The sequence below is a fragment of the Acipenser ruthenus genome, chromosome 37 (assembly GCF_902713425.1).
Source record: "Acipenser ruthenus chromosome 37, fAciRut3.2 maternal haplotype, whole genome shotgun sequence".
NCBI classification, from domain to species: domain Eukaryota; kingdom Metazoa; phylum Chordata; class Actinopteri; order Acipenseriformes; family Acipenseridae; genus Acipenser; species Acipenser ruthenus.
In genome coordinates this window covers 8,281,754-8,302,102 of record NC_081225.1, presented here as the reverse complement: position 1 = coordinate 8,302,102, position 20,349 = coordinate 8,281,754, and the positions used below count along the sequence as shown (strand labels likewise).

The 20,349-nt window shown below is 37.2% G+C and overlaps 1 protein-coding gene across 1 annotated transcript in view; it reads left to right on the top strand.

Annotated features, from left to right (window-relative positions):
* Positions 1-20,349, top strand: part of LOC131706802 (GDNF family receptor alpha-2-like) — an 89,617-nt gene that overhangs the window by 12,575 nt on the left and 56,693 nt on the right. The window contains exon 3 of the mRNA XM_059008584.1: positions 13,000-13,083. Coding sequence (XP_058864567.1) covers positions 13,000-13,083 — 84 coding nt within the window. The remainder of the gene's footprint in view (positions 1-12,999; positions 13,084-20,349) is intronic.

Sequence of the window (20,349 nt, the reverse complement as noted above, 5' to 3'; positions counted from 1 at the left end):
TCCATAACATTTGCCAGCACCAAATTAAACAGTGTTGAGTGCTTTAATTTAAAACACAACAAAACGGATACATGCTTTTCTTGTACTGAATAAGTGCCAGTAGGATGTAAGCACGGATGATTACACAGTGGACACAGGTTTTGCATAGATTTGAAGCATATTGTATACCTCACTTTAAAGCTGGAGACAAGACTCTCTCCTTAATGCAGTCATGGCATTGGAAAAACTATAGAGGAAGGGACATTATTTAGATTTATTTTTAAAGAGCTACAGTGATCAGAAATAGAATATGTATTGCATTTGTATGGCTTTGCATATATTTACTGCATCATGTTTCAGATTGCGATCACGTGGTGTACATTTAATGCATCTGCCTCAGTAAATATATGGATTTATCTACTTGTAGACTAAGAAGGGAGGGTCTCTTTTATAAGATATGGTCTGATATAGCCATTCAGTTATTGCTCTAGCGGCGTAATAGAAATAATGTGTTTTCTTCAAATATTTTCTTGTATTGTCCTTGTATGTTTACCATAAAGAATTCAATTGTAAGGCACAAATGGGGATGAAACAAATGCAGGCGGTTGAACTGTTTTGTTGATGCTGCAAGACTATTATCTATTGACAATTAGCAAAGGTCAGGGTATGAATACCGTATCGGAGAAGTACCAAAAAAAAAGCTTTTTGTCAATATGGCAGACAAATCATTCTCCGTTCTGCATACACAAGCATATTCAAGCTTCGGTCTATCCTTGCATTTTACACCATACATGGAGTTTGCTACATGTACTGTATGCAAGACAGTCTGCTTACATTCAGAAACCCCTAGAAAGATCAGAAACATTCTCCCACATCTGATTTTAGCCACAGTAAGTGGTACAAGACTATGCCAGCCATGCTGCAAAGGACAGGACATACAAGTCCTTGTATTATTTTTGGTAACACTTTCCATTAAGTGTCTCTAATTACTGTGCAATTACATAGTAGTTACATAGTAAACATATCTGTACTTACACATAATTGCAATGGTAATATGCATAGTTACAATGGACGTAACGTGCAAATCGATATATGTAAGTACGCAATTGTATCAGAAAAGGATTAGGGGTGTTAGGGTTAGGATTATATTGTGCTAAAAAATATGATGTGTTTACTAAGTAACTAGTACACAGTAATAAGAGACACTTCATGTAAAGTGTTACCTATTTCTTTGGTAAAATATTTATTAATTTCGAAATAGTGTTGAAAACAGAAACAAAACTGAAGTAAACCTACCATTATGGGAGGCTGTGTGGTCCAGTGGTTAAAGAAAAGGGCTTGTAACCAGGAGGTCCCCGGTTCAAATCCCATCTCAGCCACTGACTCATTGTGTGACCCTGAGCAAGTTACTTAACCTCCTTGTGCTCCGTCTTTCGGGTGAGACGTAGTTGTAAGTGACTTTGCAGCTGATGCATAGTTCACACACCCTAGTCTCTGTAAGTCGCCTTGGATAAAGGCGTCTGCTAAATAAACAAATAATAATAATAATAATAATAATAATAATTATGGGCAGGAAAGACTGCACTGATTGTACATGACAAGACTGCAAGGCATCCTCACTGTGGTTCAGTGATTACCATCTCTAATTCTTGAGGGAAGTTGGAGGTGAACATCTGAAGTCCATAGAGTCATCACTTTTGTTACTTGGAAACATAATTGTACAGTAACAAAAAAAATGTTATAAACATTATAAAGCAAAGGAAACTTGAACAGCATCACTATCAATGGCAACAATGGCTTTGGAACACAGTTCTCTGTTGTGTGTGATATTGGCATGTCCAACTTAGGGGTGAGTCTGAATATTCAGGTAATCAAGCATTCTAAATAAAATGACTACTCAAATACTTTGATCAAGTTTCGATTACTTGTTCATTTCTAAAACAAATGGAAAACTGAGCAAACCTGGCACGGTATTTTTGAGAGGAGGAAGTTAAAAGTGATCAGCCACTACAATTGCCGTCTCACTGTTAATTGACAGGGAGGCGGGTGCCCTTCAATACCTAGCTTTGCTATTGGCTAAGGAAGTACATGAGCAATGAAAATGGCATCTTGAAAAAAAAAAAAAAAAAAGCAACTTGTGGAAGTATTTTGAAAAAAGTTAAACGAGACCACCATGCAATGTAATCTCTGCAGCACAAGTATTTCGTATTGGAAATCAATGAGTTAAATGCTCAATCATCTAAAATGCAAGCACCCATCTGCTACTTTGGAAGAAAACACAGAATGTGTCAAAAAACAAACAAGCATTGCATCTTTTACAGTGGTCGGCGATGTGATGCGTCTCGGGCTGAAAAAAAGGCAACTTTAATTTGGATTTTGACTGCAAACTACCCGGGCGATGTTAAGCCTTTGTTATTTGAGTTCTGCTGTTATCAGTCTCCTACTGATATCGGCTTGATTCTGGAATCAGACTGTTTTTTAAATTATTATTATATTATGGAATCAGCAAGTACGGGTACAGTACATCTCGTTTTTATGTTAGATACTGTATTATAGCATGGATTTTATTGAGCAAACATATTGTGTTGTGCTTTGTTGGCAAGCAGTCGTGTTGTGTGTTTTATATGAGTCATCAAAGGGTGTCAGAAATCCAGTTGAACGTTTTGAAGGTCCTTTTTATAAGTTCTGTGTTTTATAGTTAAAACCCCTCTGCTGTGTATTCTTATTTCTTACTTCTAGTTTATATCATTTTTTACTTTAAATACATTAGATGCCTTAGATGTTTCTTCACTGTTGCTGTTCATGTATTTATCTATGCGTCCCTATGTGTGGTTGCTGCTGATACGTTCTAAGGACCTGTCACTGTTGAGTAATTAGAGGTATTCAGGTATTCGAAACTTTTATTCTTAGTATATTCGAATAGTTTATTATTCAAAATTCCCATCCCTAGTCAAACTATGAAACAAGCTTTAACCTTTTGACTGCCACACAGAGGTATAATGTCTGTGTTCCTACTCTGCCAAGGTAAAAATGGCACGTGGCAGGGATGGCTGGAGTGGTGACGTCAGGGCAGCAGCAGGAAGAAAAACACAGGCAGTACTGCAGGGCAAAAGACGCGCTGTGCGCCGTTTAATTATAACACAAAAATAAATACAATATTTGAACAAAAAAAAAACACTCACAGAGCGAAAAACAAAAGTTCACACCAAAACAAATCACGAACACAAAACAGCCAATACAGGTCAGGCTGGGCAAACGCTGACACTGATCCTGTATATTTTTAAATTCTCTTTTCTCCTTTCTCCTCTCGCTCTCCCGTACTCTCCTCTGTACACCCACCCTGAGTGCAGAGAGCTGCAGGCTTTTATTTACGATGGCCGAGGGGTTAACTATCAATTATCTCATTGCCCCTCGGCCACAAACTGCACACGTTTTTTTAAATACTACTGGCAGAGGACGAGCTGACGACCTCGCCTCTGCCAGGACACATTTAAATGAAAATAAACAAAACATACAGCTTCGCCATCACATTTATAAATAAATAAATAACAGTAATAATAATAAAACAAAACAAATACAAGACCCTGAAGGACGGCACCTCGCACATCCTATATAATAAATACAAAATAACACAAAAAATAACACAACATAACATACAAAATAACACAAATGAGACACAGGGGCGGAGGGGGAGACCCCATTCTGAAATAAACAAATACAAAAAGTCCACATGTTATGGCAGGGCCTTGCCCCACCCCCTTTTCATATTATTATTTATTTCTTAGCTGATGCCCTTATACAGGGCGACTTACAATTGTTACAAGATATCACATTATTTTTACATACAATTACCCATTTATACAGTTGGGTTTTTACTGGAACAATCTAGGTAAAGTACCTTGCTCAAGGGTACAGCAGCAGTGTCCCCCACCTGGGATTGAACCCACGACCCTCCGGTCAAGAGTCCAGAGCCCTAACCACTACTCCACACTGCTGCATATACAGGGCTCCTGGCCCTGTTACATGGCACTTTTACTATTATTCATCCTATTCTATTAAAATCATAATTACAAACACACAACATCAAAATGGGAACAGAATGTAAGAAAAATATGGAACTGAAATCCAAAATCTTGAGCAGTTACTGAGTTTATGATGTGAGCTCTCGTCAGCAGCACTGTAAAGGCTACTGAGTGGCAGGAATATACAAACTAGGGAGGCAAAAACACCAGGGGCTGAGTCATCTCACTGTGCTGCAAAAAAACTAATGTGATCGTCATAATGGAAGGAAGCCTTGGGGTCTAAAATGTGTGGTTGAATGGTTCAGAATGGGGAGGTGCTTGAATTATATATGCTAAATCTCAGTGGTTCAATAAATAAAGACAAGGAAACAAAACCTCATTAAACCAGATATCCGATAGGCAATAATTCTGCAATATAAATAGTTTAATAACCGTTCATTTCATATACTGTAATGCAGTGTTTTAAAATGAATTAAAAGCAGTGCTAACCTTTTTCTTATTTTTTATATTAACATTATTACTGGTCCATATTTTTGTTATGCTGATTTTGGCTCACTCGTTTTTCTTAAATTCGGGATATGGAAATATTTAAATAGTTACAGATTATCTGATACATCCTGTACCTGTGCTGTGGGCCACAATGTTTATTTGCAGCTAGAAACAGCAGCAATTTTGCACCAATAGTGTTGTATTTAAAATATCTTAAATATCTTCATATCCTAAATAGTATAAAAACCAAGAAAATAACCAAAGGGTCTTCAGGATAAAGAAAGGCCAGGTGGTGATAATGTCAGTAGGGTTAATAAGAAGTAATAAACAGGAAGTTAAATCCTTTGCTGTCACAAAAGAGAAGGCACCGGGAAAGCTTTCATTACAATCCAGCTGAATACCCTCGTCTCGGTTTGTTTAAGCGAAGGCATTACTAATGATGCACGTCTCCACAGCCAGGATAATTTAATATAAAGTCCTCTAACAGTCTGTCAAGTTGATTCCTTAGTTATCGTACTCGGTAAGTGAATGGCTGCTATTGGAATTAGGGTTCGCAATGAGGATAATTTAATCTCTGCCCATTTTTCTTTTGCAGTGTCGACAGGTTTTAAGTTCAGAGGGGTGAAAGGGCTGAAATGCGGGTCACTTTGGGGCTATAAATCTATTTTAACAGTGTAATAATGTTAATAGCTTCCCCCTGGAAACAGACAATTCTTTAAAAGTTTTTTTTTTTTTTTGGCACACCTTCCAAATGTCAAGAGGCACATTTTAACTCTAAGAAATTGCCTGTTAATCTTGCAAGAATGAATTAAACAGGTACCATTTTATTTAATGTTTAAAAACATGCAATGGTAGGCAAGGTTAAAGGAGTGCTAACCAAGTTTTTAAAATCCATGTTCTTCTGCTGAAGATCTCTTGTTTCTTTGCTTACATTTCAGTTTGGAATATTTCAAAGACAATGTTATTAATGAAAAGTTGTTCCTGCTTCCTAATACCTAATAACTCCACGTGTTGTCGTTCAAACTCACTCCAGTAGTCTAGTGGCAACCAGGCCATGTGATGTGAAGCAAAGGTACCAGGTTGAAATATTTGCATATCCTGAATTAACCTATGACCCTGCATGCTTATGATCCATTAGACTACCTTGGTGCTTGTTCTGTATTTCCTCTGTCATTTTATAAACCTCTGACCAGGTACAAAGGGTACTCTGTTCAGGGCGGCATTTTCAATCTCCATCTTTACACCTACTTTTTCATGGCATCCAAACTCAGAAATTTTAACAAACGTCCTCTATGACACTTTCTGATTAGATCACATTTGACGGTTGTCTTTGACATACAGATGTGATACATTTGAGTCCCTTCCGGAGTTTAACAAACAAAACAGTATGAACTTCTGTTAACCACAAAACTCAAAACCAGATTTGAACCACAATCTCCAGATGCATAAGTCTACCACCCTGTCTGGTTCTGCAGGAGAAAGAAGAGAGAGAGTTTTGTGTAGTACAACTGCATTGTTTAGAGTATATTTACATGGCTTGGGTTAGATTTGTGCTTGTAACAGGGGTCTCGCTACACGTGGCTGAAGGATGACCATTTAGAAGACATAGATGCATGTTCACTGCTTGATCGACAGGAGACAGAGACTAGAAGGTTGGGATTGACATGTCCCGCAGACGCACAGGTTTATTTACATAGATGAACATATAGGAACCCCACGTGACACTACTAGCAATGGTAGCTCACGTGTGACATACGACACAGTGTACAAAAGGCATAATAAACACTGTACAAAAATTACAAACAAAAGGTGCCATGAAGATGGCTCACGCTGCTCCGCTAACAAATGGAGGCCTTCTAACCTACATGCATATGTGACAAATGTGGCCTGCTGAGTGACTGCCAGCAACCCTGGGGAGTCATAACCAGTCTTTACACGTGTCTTATGGGATTATTTTAAAATGTTTCTGCGAGAGTTTGACCACCTGCTGTAATGCCTTCCAAATACCAGCCTGACAATCATGTCCCCAGACAACAGACATCCTGTTGAGCCTTTTAACACATCACTCCTCAGATGTGACCCTGAAAAAAGTCAACTACAATGGATGAATATTGCTGTTCTAACTGTTAGTATTTCAAGGAGAATTTTAAAATGGCTGAAAGAGAAATCTATTTTCATTTCTCTTCAGGCTCCTTATAAAAGTTTACTGTCTGTGGTATGCTGCATAGCAAAGTGTAGTGAAGGATAGGCTAGCAATGTAAAGCAAGGTAATCGTTATTGTAAGCGTGGATCGTGTACACCTAATGAAACTGTCAGGCCAGGTGTTTTCATAATTACAACGATGTTTCGGTACCTTCAGGTTTAGGACTACACCACTGCTTTAACTAAAGGGATATACCATCTATATTTTCTGAATATTTAATTTCTTACCTGTCTGATATCCTCTTATGTGTAATTCTTTGTTGTAGTTTTTGGTTTATCCTGACTATAGGCACAAAATATTCCAGCAACCCTTTTTTCAACCTGCTTCAAAAAAACAGCTTTCTGAAGTAAGTTTGTGTGTAATTTCTAAACTGCATCTATAAGGGGCAGCAGTGTGGAGTAGTGGTTAGGGCTCTGGACTCTTGATCGGAGGGTTGTGGGTTCAATCCCCAGTGGGGGACACTGCTGTTGTACCCTTGAGCAAGGTACTTTACCTAGATTGCTCCAGTAAAAACCCAACTGTATAAATGGGTAATTGTATGTAAAAATAATGTGATATCTGTATAATGTGAAATAATGTATAATGTGATATCTTGTAACAATTGTAAGTCGCCCTGGATAAGGGCGTCTGCTGAGAAATAAATAAATAAAAAAAAATAATAATAATTCCTGTCCCACAGCTAAGGGCTATTATTTTATGCATCTAAGCACTGTAATCCATAAATATTAAAACACTCAATAATCTTTTTTGAACAATATATGTAAGGGTTAGGTTTAAAGTTAGGGTTAGGGATAAGGGTTGGATTAGGGTGATAACAGGCAAAATAAAATTACACATTAAGTACATTGTAACTATGCATAATAACATTGTAATTATGTGTAAGTACACATGTATTTACTAAGTAGCTACTATGTAAATTCACAGTAATTAGAGACACTTAATGTAAAGTGTTACCGAAGAAAAATATATAAATGGGCGCATTTCATGCTGAAGTTACACGCAAGTTAGGACTTTAACATAAAAAGTTGTTACAATTACATCACATACTGTATATAGTCTTTTTTTTATTTTATTAAAAATCGTTACCAATTATTTTTTATTATTTTCTTCCAATTTAACATAGCCAATTATTTTTTAAGCTCAGCTCACCGCTACCAGCCCTGCGCTGACTCGGGAGGGCGAAGACGAACACACGCGGTCCTCTGAAGCGTGTGCCATCAGCCAACCGCTTTTTTTCACACTGCGGACTCACCATGCAGCCACCCAAGAGCTACAGCGTCGGAGGACAACGCAGCTCTCGGGCAGCTTACAGGCAAGCCCGCAGGCGCCCGGCCAGACTACAGGGGTCGCTGGTGCGCGGTGAGCCGAGGACACCCTGGCCGACCTAACCCTCCCTCCCCCCGGGCGACGCTCGGCCAATTGTGCGCCGCCCCCTGGGGGCTCCCATCCACGGTCGGCTGTGGAATAGCCTGGACTCGAACTCGCGATGTCCAGACTATAGAGCGCATCCTGCACTCCACGTGGAGCTCCTTTACTGGATGCGCCACTCGGGAACCCTGTATGTAGTCTTTAAAATCAATTCCACTGTGATGCCACGAAGTAAAATAGCTCAGGAATTACTATTATAAGCATTATTATTGTGTGGTATTTCGTTTCAAAACAGCTAGAATGATAAATACTTGAATACCTATGATCGACTCAGGACTTGATTATTTCAGGCTTAGTTAGTGAGGAGGAACAATGGAGTTAGATCAAAGATGGAGGACTATAGCTGTTGTTGTGCTGAATGAAGATTACCAAGTAATCCTTGGTGGAATTATTATTTTAAAACTCTGGTGGCAGCGGTGGGATTTAAACCCACACCTCTGGTGTTAGTATTTTGATATAATTTAAATGGCCCCTGGGGAGAGCAGCAGCTGAAGGATAGTACTACTGCATTCCACTTTGTTATGAGTACTGTAAAAGAAGTGTGGACTGTATTAATGCTTCAGACTGCAGTTATGACACTGCAGATTGAGACCCTTTTGAAATCAGACTGATAAAGCAGGCTTTGAAGTGAGATTTAGTAGCTGCTGCTTTCCACCCCCACCCCCCTTCCCCACAGTGAAGTGAACACCAAACCAGAAAGATTACTCGAAAGCCTTTTAAATTTAGAAAGATCTTTGTAGGATTTTTTTTAAAGAGGATTTTATCCACAAATGTTCAGCAATGTGAATATTTGGAATGACTTCCAGGGTTTTAACAATGAACGGTGAATATTGCTACACCTGATGGTAAATAGATTATCTTTCTTAAAAGGGCAGTACAAATCCCAACTGAACCATTCGCATGGACTTTAAAAAATATGTGGTTTTGAACACTTATTGTATCGAAAGCCTGTTTGTGTTTTAAATCAGGGCTGCAAGTAAGCAAACACCCTTGAACTTCCGGTGTTTGAGACTTTGTTTCGAACTTTGCCTCCTGTGCTCTAACTTTTGGTTCACATTCATCATTATTATTATTGTTTTTTTAGTGAAGCTCTTAAAAGTGGTCCTTTTTTGTGTAGTGATGAGCAGCACATCTGTAGGCAGCCTCCTATAATATAATAAATGATTGTGAAACAGAGGCACAACATTTATCTACATTTATTGTGAATATTATTAAATACAATTGTAGTACTGCACTCAAAGTAGAATATCTTAAGGTTCACACGCTGTAAATGTAACTTTTGTGTATCATATACATTGCCATTCAAAAGGCAAACTTGACTTTGTATTTATGTTTCACTTTTTATTCATGGTGACCTGCAATATTAAAGTACAGTGCTATACATGTATGAACAATGGCAATTGCAAATATTAAAGACTTGCTGCTATTCTAGAGGTCTAATGATTGCCCTTCTTCCTTATTTGCTTACCCAGTTCACTTAAAAGCTGTGACTTACCTGCGTTCTTCTGCTGTGAAGTTACCTTTCTCCTGCTCCTCCTCCCTTCAAAGGGTTGCTAGGTCCCATCACTCAGCATTGCTTGACTGCAGACATCACCTCTTCTGTCATTACCTAATGCATACTGTCTATTACACACACCAGCGTCCGTGTAACCAGTGCTAACTGATCCTGATTCTGCATCTTTTATTTGTGTTGTTGGCTATTATACACCGATGGCTATCTGACAAGCACAACACCCAGTTCATTAAGGGTTGATCTGATTAATCTATTCCCCGGCAGGATAAACTGCAGCAGGATTTTTCCACAGCATTTTCACTCGCCGGGGAATCACCCTGGGCTGTATCAACCACCTATCCGTGGATATCCAGGGATCACCCCTAAAAGTAGGGGTTGCAATCCAGAGTGATTCACTGTAACTGCAAAACGCTTAAAAAAAAATCCAGCTATGGTTTATCGCAGTCCCTCAGTCCTGAGACTGTACATTAACTCACCACTGATCCTGATGTAGTGTAAATATTGATAACACATACATTTCTATTAAAAACTCATTAAAACATCATGGCATTTTTGAGATAAGGCACATGATTGAGTCCAGATCCTTAGGCAATGTCCCATATTATGTCAGAATGCTGTTTTTTTATTGACCTGGTAGGTAATTGATGTGAAAAGCATTTCCTGTGTAGAATATGTTTAGGGAGTAGTGCTTATTAGCTCCATTTTGGGAGTAAATGATTGGCAGATGCTTTTTTCCTTCATCTGGTCGTAGTTTTAATACCTGTGCTCTTTGACACTGCATTTGCTATTTTTCCGTTGGGATCAAAAAAGTAAGCCAGTTACACATAGGAGAGGCTTGTCTAAATCAAGCAGAATGGTTCAGAATTTTAAGCAGTGCGTTACAAAAATCATTTGAGGTTGACATATAAAGTAGGTGCTTGTTTGTAATATTCGATGACTCCAAAATATTCAATACTTAATTCAAGGCTGCTGGTGAAAAAAAGGTACCTTTGGTGCATCTTAAGACTTATAGGGGTAGATTTTCCAAGGCGACTAAGGACTTTAGACGGGTGGAACTCAGCTTTTTAGATGTTTGGACGGGTCTAGCGTAAGAGCGATTTTCTAAAGCATTTAAAAATTCCCACGTTCATGTCCTTAGACGCCCTGCCCCATCTAACGGCGTCTAGATGGGTTTTAGCTCATTACCATATTTCCGTGTGATTTTCAAACATTTAGACTCTGTCTAAATAGTCATTTAGGTGTCTAAAGTTAGACCTGCTCCAATGGCGTGTAGAGCACATCTACAAAAAGGTGCCTGCTGCTGTCACTTGCAAGAACACAGTGGAAAGCTGAGAGTGGAAAGAGATGAGAGTTGACAGGTGTGTTAAGAACATAAGAACATAAGAAAGTTTGCAAACGAGAGGAGGCCATTCAGCCCATCTTGCTTGTTTGGTTGTTAGTAGCTTATTGATCCCAGAATCTCATCAAGCAGCTTCTTGAAGGATCCCAGAGTGTCAGCTTCAACAACATTGTTGTAATGGTTGTAATGTTTGTGAACATTATTTACATTTATCTTAAACAAACAGAGTAAGAATCATGTATTGATTGCTGAAAAATAATTAGGTTTGTGTGTATATAGTTCATCCCTTACGAAAAAAATCTATAGTATTATTATACGATCCTATAGGATTTCTATAGTGCCCTATAGTATTCATATAATATCCTATAGTATTTGTATAGTATTTCTCTTTGTACTACTTCGTTCTCTAGTGTTTTACAATATTTTTACTATAGAATTATATAGTATTTCTCTATAGTATGTCCCAATTCACTACATTTTAATATAAGCACAGAATTCTTATCATAAAGGATTATATGTTAATTTATGTTCCCCAAATTCGAATTTTCTGTGTTTTCTCAACACTTCATCACATTGGTTTTTGGAGTTTACTCAAAATTACATTAATGTTTTTATTACAGGAAATAAACATGGAAAATATCAGAACAGTACCATGTTGATAATGCGATCAATAAGCACAAAAAAGTCCTGAAGTAAAGTCTGAGCAATAACAGACATTCAAAAGGTTTTAAGTAAATTATCAACCAGTATTTATGTATTGCTACAGGTTCCAGCATACCAAAAAGTTTTCATTCAAATTAAGTTGCCCTATAACACACATTTATTTTCTCTGTCCCTTTTGCATGGGGGAAAAAAATACTGTACTTTAAAAATTCAATAGTGTTCCAATGCAAGGTCTGATGCTTTTTTAAATACACGGAGAGTATCATAAATGAAAAGGTGAGATATTTATCTAATAACAAAGTCGTCTCAATTAAGAGAGTAATTACTAAATGAAAAACAAATTCCATATTTATTTTGTTTTTCTGAGGCTGCATCTGGCTACCTTTTGAGCAGAGCGTTCGCCTTTCTCATCGGACGCTTTTATTTTGACTGTAGTGGGTTTGTCAGATCCCTTTCCTTCTGCAGCGGGAGAGGCGGGCACTGCACTTTGAATTACAACGTCTAAAACCCAGACGAAACGCATCACTTCCTGTTGATCTGCATACATTGTAATATGCAAAAGTAATTTACATAGACGGCTAGCTGACTAATGTCGAAATATTTGAAATCACTCCTTCTCTTGACATCTAACTCTGATGCTAATCTATGAGAGAGGTTGGGCGTCGATGCCAGGAATAGTAAACTTACACATTGAGGAACATCAAGTCATTTTTGAAAATCTCTATGAAAATGTAGTCATCTAAGAAGACGTGTAACTTTGGACGTTTGACTAAAATTTTGTCACCTTTGAAAATCTACCCCATAATGTGTAAACACCCAATATGCACACCGGTGTCTACTGGTATACATTTCCAGTGCTGTCGCAATTACAATAATTAATTAATACCAGTGTGCTATCATTTCTAGTGCATTTAAACTGCTTAAAAAAACAGTGGAAATAAGCATTGCTTGGAGCGTTTACATAATGAACCTAGTACTGTAGCATACACACTAGTAACCTCACAAGCCAATTGCCAACCCTGGTTAGGCAGGTATCATTTTAAAAACACTTGTCTGTGTCAAATGGAATATGCAAAATCATCATCCATTTTAAAGTAATCTGGTCTACTTTAATTAGCTAAACAGTGGCAGATCTTAATGAACCTGATATTTTGAGTACCTTTTCACTATATTTCCATTACCATCCATCACCGTTTTGATTAATAAAATAGACCCATGCATGTTAAATGTCAACATTTTACTGATCCACACTTAAAAAATGCTCTGGAGCATAACACCAAATTATTATAAATATTACCCTAATTTGCACAGATCATTAATTTTGCTAACTACATTTTCATTTATTTCATTTGTTTTTCTACAGGAGAACAGTTTTATGAAACTTCACCTTATGAACCTGTGAGTTTTCGCCTTACTGATATATTCCGACTTGCTTCAATCTCCTCAGGTAAGGACTTTTTTTCCTGAAAAATAATTTATTTACTATATTATTCTTTTTGCATAAAGTTACTTTAGGCGGATTTATGGGCAGATTGCTGACTCTCAAAATGATTAGGTAGGTGTAGGACGAGTGAATGTTACACACCTGTCAGAATATCACAAAAGACGTTGGTGGTCTTAGTGGTTAAAGAAAAGGGGCTTGATACCAGGAGGTCTAATGGTTCTAATCCCCGCTCAGCCACTGACTGTCTGTGTGTGACCCTGAGCAAGTCACTTCACCTCCTTGTGCGCCGTCCTTCGGATGAGACGTAAAACCAAGGTCCTATTGTAAGTGACTCCGCAGTAGTTGTTAATGCATAGTTCACCACCTAGTCTATAAGTTGCTTTGGATAAAAGCGCCTCCTAAATGACTAATTAATCATTATAAGTACAACTATGGCCAACAGTTTTACATCATCTAGAATTTTAGGATATGTATATTATGTTCATAAAATATATACATGATTTTATTTAACTAATGTAATCAAAGAAACTACAAAATGATATCGCAAAAGTCTGCAGGAAGCCATAACCATAGTAGTATAGTATTTTATGTTAGATTTTGAAATGTCACATTTTTAATCATTGTCAGTTTTTTTGTTAAGTATATGGAAGACTGCAAAGCGGTATGTAATTAAATATGTTAACATAACATTATTCAGCAGGTTTCATTCGACTTCATGAAGCAAAATGTGTTCATTCTATAGGGTGATACAAAACTTTTGGCCAAAGCTGTACACTGTGTTAGCAACTTAACAGATAATGTAGTGATTTTATTATTGTTAGGTGATATAAATCCTCCTAATGCTTTTAGGGCACTGAAGATTTGTGCAATAGCATTGCTAATTAAACTTTAATGCTATTTCAATAATGCACTGCAGTGCAAGCCTCACTCAAGGGGGAAACCTTGAATATATCTTTTGACTCTTAATTTGCTGCTTATTTCAGCAGGCTCATCATTCATTTATGCAGGTCTGTTCAGTGTACACAGAGCCCCGGCATTTATGTTGCCAACCGTGCTGGTTAAGCATGTCTCAGCTTAATGCAGTGCAAATTGTTGTCATAAAATCGGGAATATAGAAGCTTGCATCAGTGTCATTCAGCTAGGGAGATTGGAACTTGAGCTTTCAGTTTTCAACCTTCAAAATACACATACAAGCTCCGGGATTACTTCTCTTGCGGATTGGTGAGATGCCATTTAATATCTTGCTTCTTCTCAAATACCGGTACAACACCACTTGTGTAGTGGCTAGCAAAAATGCCTTTGGATTAAAAAGATCAGCCGTATTTCCCTGATATGCAATGTCCTATTATGTTTGTTCTGTATGATTCTCTATTATTGTTTCTGCTTTGTTTTCTGCTTCAGTTGCTATGCCTATTATTCCATCAAAAAGTGTTCCTGAAAATCAAGGCAGCTTGTTGGGTGGGGAGGCATTTCAGTGTTGCACAGATAGTCAGGGCATTGTGGGGGAATTATCATGACATCTTGACCAAACATTTCAGCTATTGCCATCATCAATGCAAATGGGGAGTTACGTGGGAATTAAGACAGTGTTTATGCCCCATAAAGTGGGGAGTTTAACTTTTGTGATTTTTGAATCCCCATTTTCATCATGGACGCAGTCACAAATGCCACTTAAATCTATTTTAAGCAGTTTTTACACTCTGTTTATCTTGCTCGTTAATCAAAGTACAGAATTAGTAATCTCTTGTAACAAATGCATGTCCAGAATTAGTGGACAGACTGGCAACCAACACTACCCCCATGCTAGCTAACAATGGAAATCGCTGGGTCGTTACAATATTGTAGCGTTGAGCGTGCTGCAGGTTCTACCAGGATACAGTGCAGCTGGGACAGCAGCAAAGGTGCAACCTTTAAGTAAGTGACTAATCTTCAATGAAGTTATAATATATATATTTTAAGATGGATGCACTTTATTACAATCATTATTTGTAACTATTAATATCAATACATAGTCACTTATTCTCGTTCTTCATTCCACATTTAAATGAGAAAGTAAGGACGTGGAGGATTTGAAAGCCCATTTAATTGTTTCACAGCCAAACAGCGTAAATGAAACCGATTGCACTATTATATTACAGTATTGTTATTACAGTATATATTATTTATATCACGTTCTGGTCATACTAGTAGTAACGCCCTTAGTGCTTTTAATCTGCGATCATTGAAACGCATTTGAACGTGTTTGTTTGAGAAACAAAATATAAATATATACTATATTAACAATACTATAATAATAATAATAATAATAATAATAATAATAATAATAATAATAATAATAATAAAATCAGTTTAATGTACTTTTTTTGCTGTGAAACAACTAAATGGGCTTTTAAATTTCCCAAGTCCTTTCATATTTAAAAGCGGAATAAAGAACAAGAAAACAAGGGTGCAACATTTTAATTAGTTACTAGTCTTTATTAATGTTAATGCAATTATGAATAGTAATTGTAATGTTTGTCCAGCTTATTTTATTTTTATAACTTTATAAAAGATGTATTTAAATTGTCCATTTTCTACATTCTGCATGCAGCAAAACCTGTAAATTAAACTAAGACCCTCCCTACATGTATAAACTACAGGTGTATTTAAATCATTTTTTTAATTTGATTTTATTTGTGAACAAAATGTATTTGATATTAAAACCCACTGCCGCTGCACTTTCAGATGAAGGAGGTCTGGGCTATAAAGTCGCTGAGCTATGATAGGTTTGAAATGACACAAGCTCTGTGGAAGGGGATTGGTCAGATTTAACAGGGGGTTGGTCAGATTAAACGTGATCCCTGCCTGGGTAGTTGATTGAGTCAATCATCCTGGAGGCCGGCCCAATGAGTCTGCCATTTACTGCGGAGCTTTTACAATCACCAGGAAGTCAGTAAAAATATTTTTCAACAGGTCTTAGCGCACCTTAATAACCCACAGTTTGAAAACCTCTGACCTAGACATATGCAGCCATAAAACAGAAATCATACTATTGTTGATGATACAGGGAAACAGAGTAAAATATGAGATGGCCTGCGAGGGGATGGGATTTTTATTACATGGCATGCGATTCATTTCATGGGTCATTTCAATGGCAGGCAAAGTTATGATTTCTATGAAAAGATTCCAGTATTGTGATGTGCATTTGCATTTTCCAAGGAGCATTGTGTTTAGTGTGAAATGATAGGTTTACGATACATTTCACTGTTACTTCAAGAAAATTGCAACATCATGACTATAACTCATGCCAATATGTTTTGGTGATGATGTAGGGAGGTATAAAAAAAACAAATCTGGCAAAAGCACCTTAAAAGGTACATAAGGACCTTTTTATTTTATTGTGTTACATGTTCCCATGTGTTGCTACAACTGTTTAAGTAAGGTGTGCGTATTGTTTTAATTATTATTATTATTTTTTTTACATTTTGACCACTTTTTAAAACTTTTAAATTGCATTCCCTGCCTCAAGATGGCTTCACATGTACCAGCATTGACCTCTCAGAACTACATTTCCCATCATCCTCCTGCTCACATATGTAACTGAGATGGATTTACCAGTGAGTAGGAGGATGATGGGAAATGTAGTTCTGAGAGCTCCATGCCTTTACATGTGAAGCCATCTTTAGGCAGGGAATTTAATTTAAAAGATTAAAAAAGTGGTCAAAATTAAAAAAATAATAATAAAAAAAACAATACACACACTTTACGTAAACAGTTGTAGCAACACATGGGAACATTTAACAGAATAAAATATAAAAAAAAGTCCTTATGTACCCTTTAACACATTCAAACAATCAAGTTTAATGTTAAGATATTATCTGAATGAGTGAAATTCACACCAAAGGGAAACATGAACCTACTTTGGGTACCACGCTGACCAAAAATAAGTGATTTACCAACTATGGCCATACAGCATTTCCCTCTCATGTGAGTTCTGTGTGCTTAAAAGAGTTTTAATTTTTTTTTCTTTCGTATGACCTGTATGAACTATTTTGAAAAGCACAGAAATGTATTAAAACTGCCAGAAATGAGATTATATACATTGAGTTTTATGATAACACTAATTAAATCAGCATGTTTAAGTATTACTGGAATAAACCTGCAGTAAACATTGCAGAGTCTTTCCTCCTTTGAACAACAAAGAGGGTTCAGTGAGTGCCAAACTGGCAGCTGTTGAAATTCACTAACTAGAATAGGGACGTGTTAAAAGTTCTGGCAACTCCGATAAGTTGCTGGACTTTTTCAAACAGTTCAAAGAATTAAAAAAATCAATACAACTCATGCAATTATACTTGGAACTAGTCAGAACGAATGCAAATATCATAAAAAAGGTAACACTTAAAAATGAATTCCGACTCAATACCATAGGAATAACGCCTGTATATCTTATGCACTTCCTCTGAGTTCTGAAGGTATTCATTCATTCAGCCCTTACTAATTCATGTGGATTTAATTACCTATCTTGTTGAATAATAAAATGAGCCTGGACTTAAACTCAATAAACATTTACTGCAAATGTTGGATTATATAATTTACTTTGTGGTATAAACAAAATACAGATACATTTTTATTTAAAAAAGGATTTCATGATTTAATGTCTATACAGAGGTGCCTGCCTTACAAAACTTGGCAACTATTAAACTCCACACCACTGAATCCCAGTTAATATTTCTATCCAGTTTTATCATTCAGTCCTTACAGTTCCTTCATTTTGTTTTGCCCCTTACCGTGTTTTATGTTTGCAAAATGTCTTTGTGGTTTGTATTGCTGTTCCAAAGTGGCAGATCACTATGGTGCTTGCTCTTACTTCTAGAAGACACTTTGGATTTGTCATATACCTGTATTTAAGGCAAACAACTAGAACTGGATGTTCAAATCTGGTGAAAGCAACTTAACACAAAATTAAAAGATTGAATTTGAGTATCTACAACAAGAGCCACTCGGAATGATTGCAAAGATTGCTAAAAGGTAAGGAGACAGTACAAAGGGAATGGAAAGTGTTAAGCTCCTAGCCCTCAGTTCGTATTAGTATTCTACTATATGTGTTAATTCTGCTTTCAGTTCATTCAATCCAATTGCAATAAAACTGTCTTTGTTTTTTATGCTTCATAGCTTCATCTTCACTGCAATAACTCCAGGCAATTGCCTGCAGAAGTGCTTTCTTAAATACTTAAAAGCAAATTAGTTGAACTACTAAAACCACATTTGTTTGCAGATACAAGCCTACAACTCACTATTATTATGCTGTCTTTGGATGTAAAAAATGCACTGGTGAGAAAGTCTAAAGAGCCAATTAAACTACAGACTATAAAAATGTAAGAGGCATATTTTAAGATGGCATATTACATCAATCGATTTTACTGAAGCATTTTCTAAAACTTTATTCTAACTGATCTTAACGTAAATCTTTTTGGTGCCGTATTAGACTAAAGAAACCTGTACTTTATACCCGTACGTCCTTGATTGTTTTACCTGGCATTACAAACCAGCTGCTTCACCAAATGACTGGCATGTTTTGACACTGAAGGCACTGCTGATATGAAATGACCAAGGAAGTGCAACTGTAACAGACTACTTGAAAGTAAGGAATGCACACTGAGAACATTCTTTAGCCTAGAATGGTACCAGCCGTATTGGAAACCTACTCATTTAGTGCAGTTCCAGCAGATGTGCAATTAACAACACTTCACCAGTACACAGATGTCAGATATTTTGATCAATAGAAATTAAGGGCCTCCTTTTACCATACGCAAGAGTACAAGAGTCTTCAACTGGATGCGAGCAGTGATCGGGAGCCAGTGGAGTGAGCGGAGCAGAGGAGTAGCGTTTGAGAAGCGAGGCAGAGAGAACACCAGGCGAGCAGCGGAGTTCTGGATGAGCTGGAGCGGACGGGTGGTGGATGCAGGGAGGCCAGCCAGGAGGGAGTTGCAGTAGTCTAGGCTGGAGAGTACCAGGGCCTGGACGAGGAGTTGCGTGGAGTAGTTGGTGACATAATACTACTGAAAAAAACTACCCAAGTGTTAGAAGCAAATTTCAACTGTTTGACACGTTGTTACAGTATTCATCACGGCTGTAACTAAACAGTTACAACGTGCATTTTTTCTGTAGGTTCTTTCTGGCTTTAACAAAGTTGTGAGGTTAGTAAATAGGACGTGACACTGGGAAATACCATGTGCAGTCATCTCAATTTTCCTCCCGCAATTATGGCCAAATTACCACCGCTTAGCAAATGAGGCCGTAAGTGTTATGATAACACCTTCAAACTTAATATTTTGTCCACCTGGCTGCTGAAACAACTGTAATGCATTTAACATTGTGCCCCTGTTCTTTCTCATTATCAAATGAGATCATTGTTAAAAACTCCACAAAGTTAATGCAAAGTTGTTGTTTTTATCACTGCTAACACCACAGAAATATACTTTCTTTGTCCAATATACTTTACAGAAAGGTACCTTGCATTTCAGTATATCTGGCTAATGTAGTGTTGCTATTTTCTTAGCAGATATTTAAATTAAAAGTAAACAGCAGTCTACTCAAAAATATTCTGATGGCAAGCCAAAAATCCTGGTCCTTAAAGGGTTAAAAGTATACAACGTGAAAGATAATTCAAACTGGGAAATACGTGCACTGGTGTCTCTTGCTTCTACAATATTTAGAATGTTGTGGCCCAACAGTTACAGAACTCCTATTATTTGTGAGTAGCATTGCTGTTCAGTGCAGATACAGGACTAAAAGACTCTCTAAAACTAATTAACTGAATGCTCTGGTCTTTATATACTCAATTACGTGGCATGCAACATGATTCTTATCCTTTGCTTAACAGAGCTTTATATCCTAAGAGTTTCTTATGAAGTGACTCTTTAGATTAGTTTAGTAAACAAACAGATAAGATGCAGTCAAAGAACCATTTTCTGGGTTTAATTAACAGGCAGTTAATTTGGTCATTGTCCTCCAGGTTATCTGCGCTACAGACACATTTCTAGTTGCTGTTTAGACATTTATGTCATTTTTAATTACATGTCTCTTTGAACTGTTTGACTTCTACCGCCAGTTAAAGCTGTGGGGCTAAAATAATGAGATCCCTGTTTTGTATTGTTAATCACATATTTATTTTACACTGTAACACAAGAAATAAAGAAGCTCTGAAGGATGAACCCAGAGGTTACCCTGAGCTGCCTGGGCTACTGAAATGTTAATGCTGCAGGCCCTAGTGTGGATTTTACATAAGAG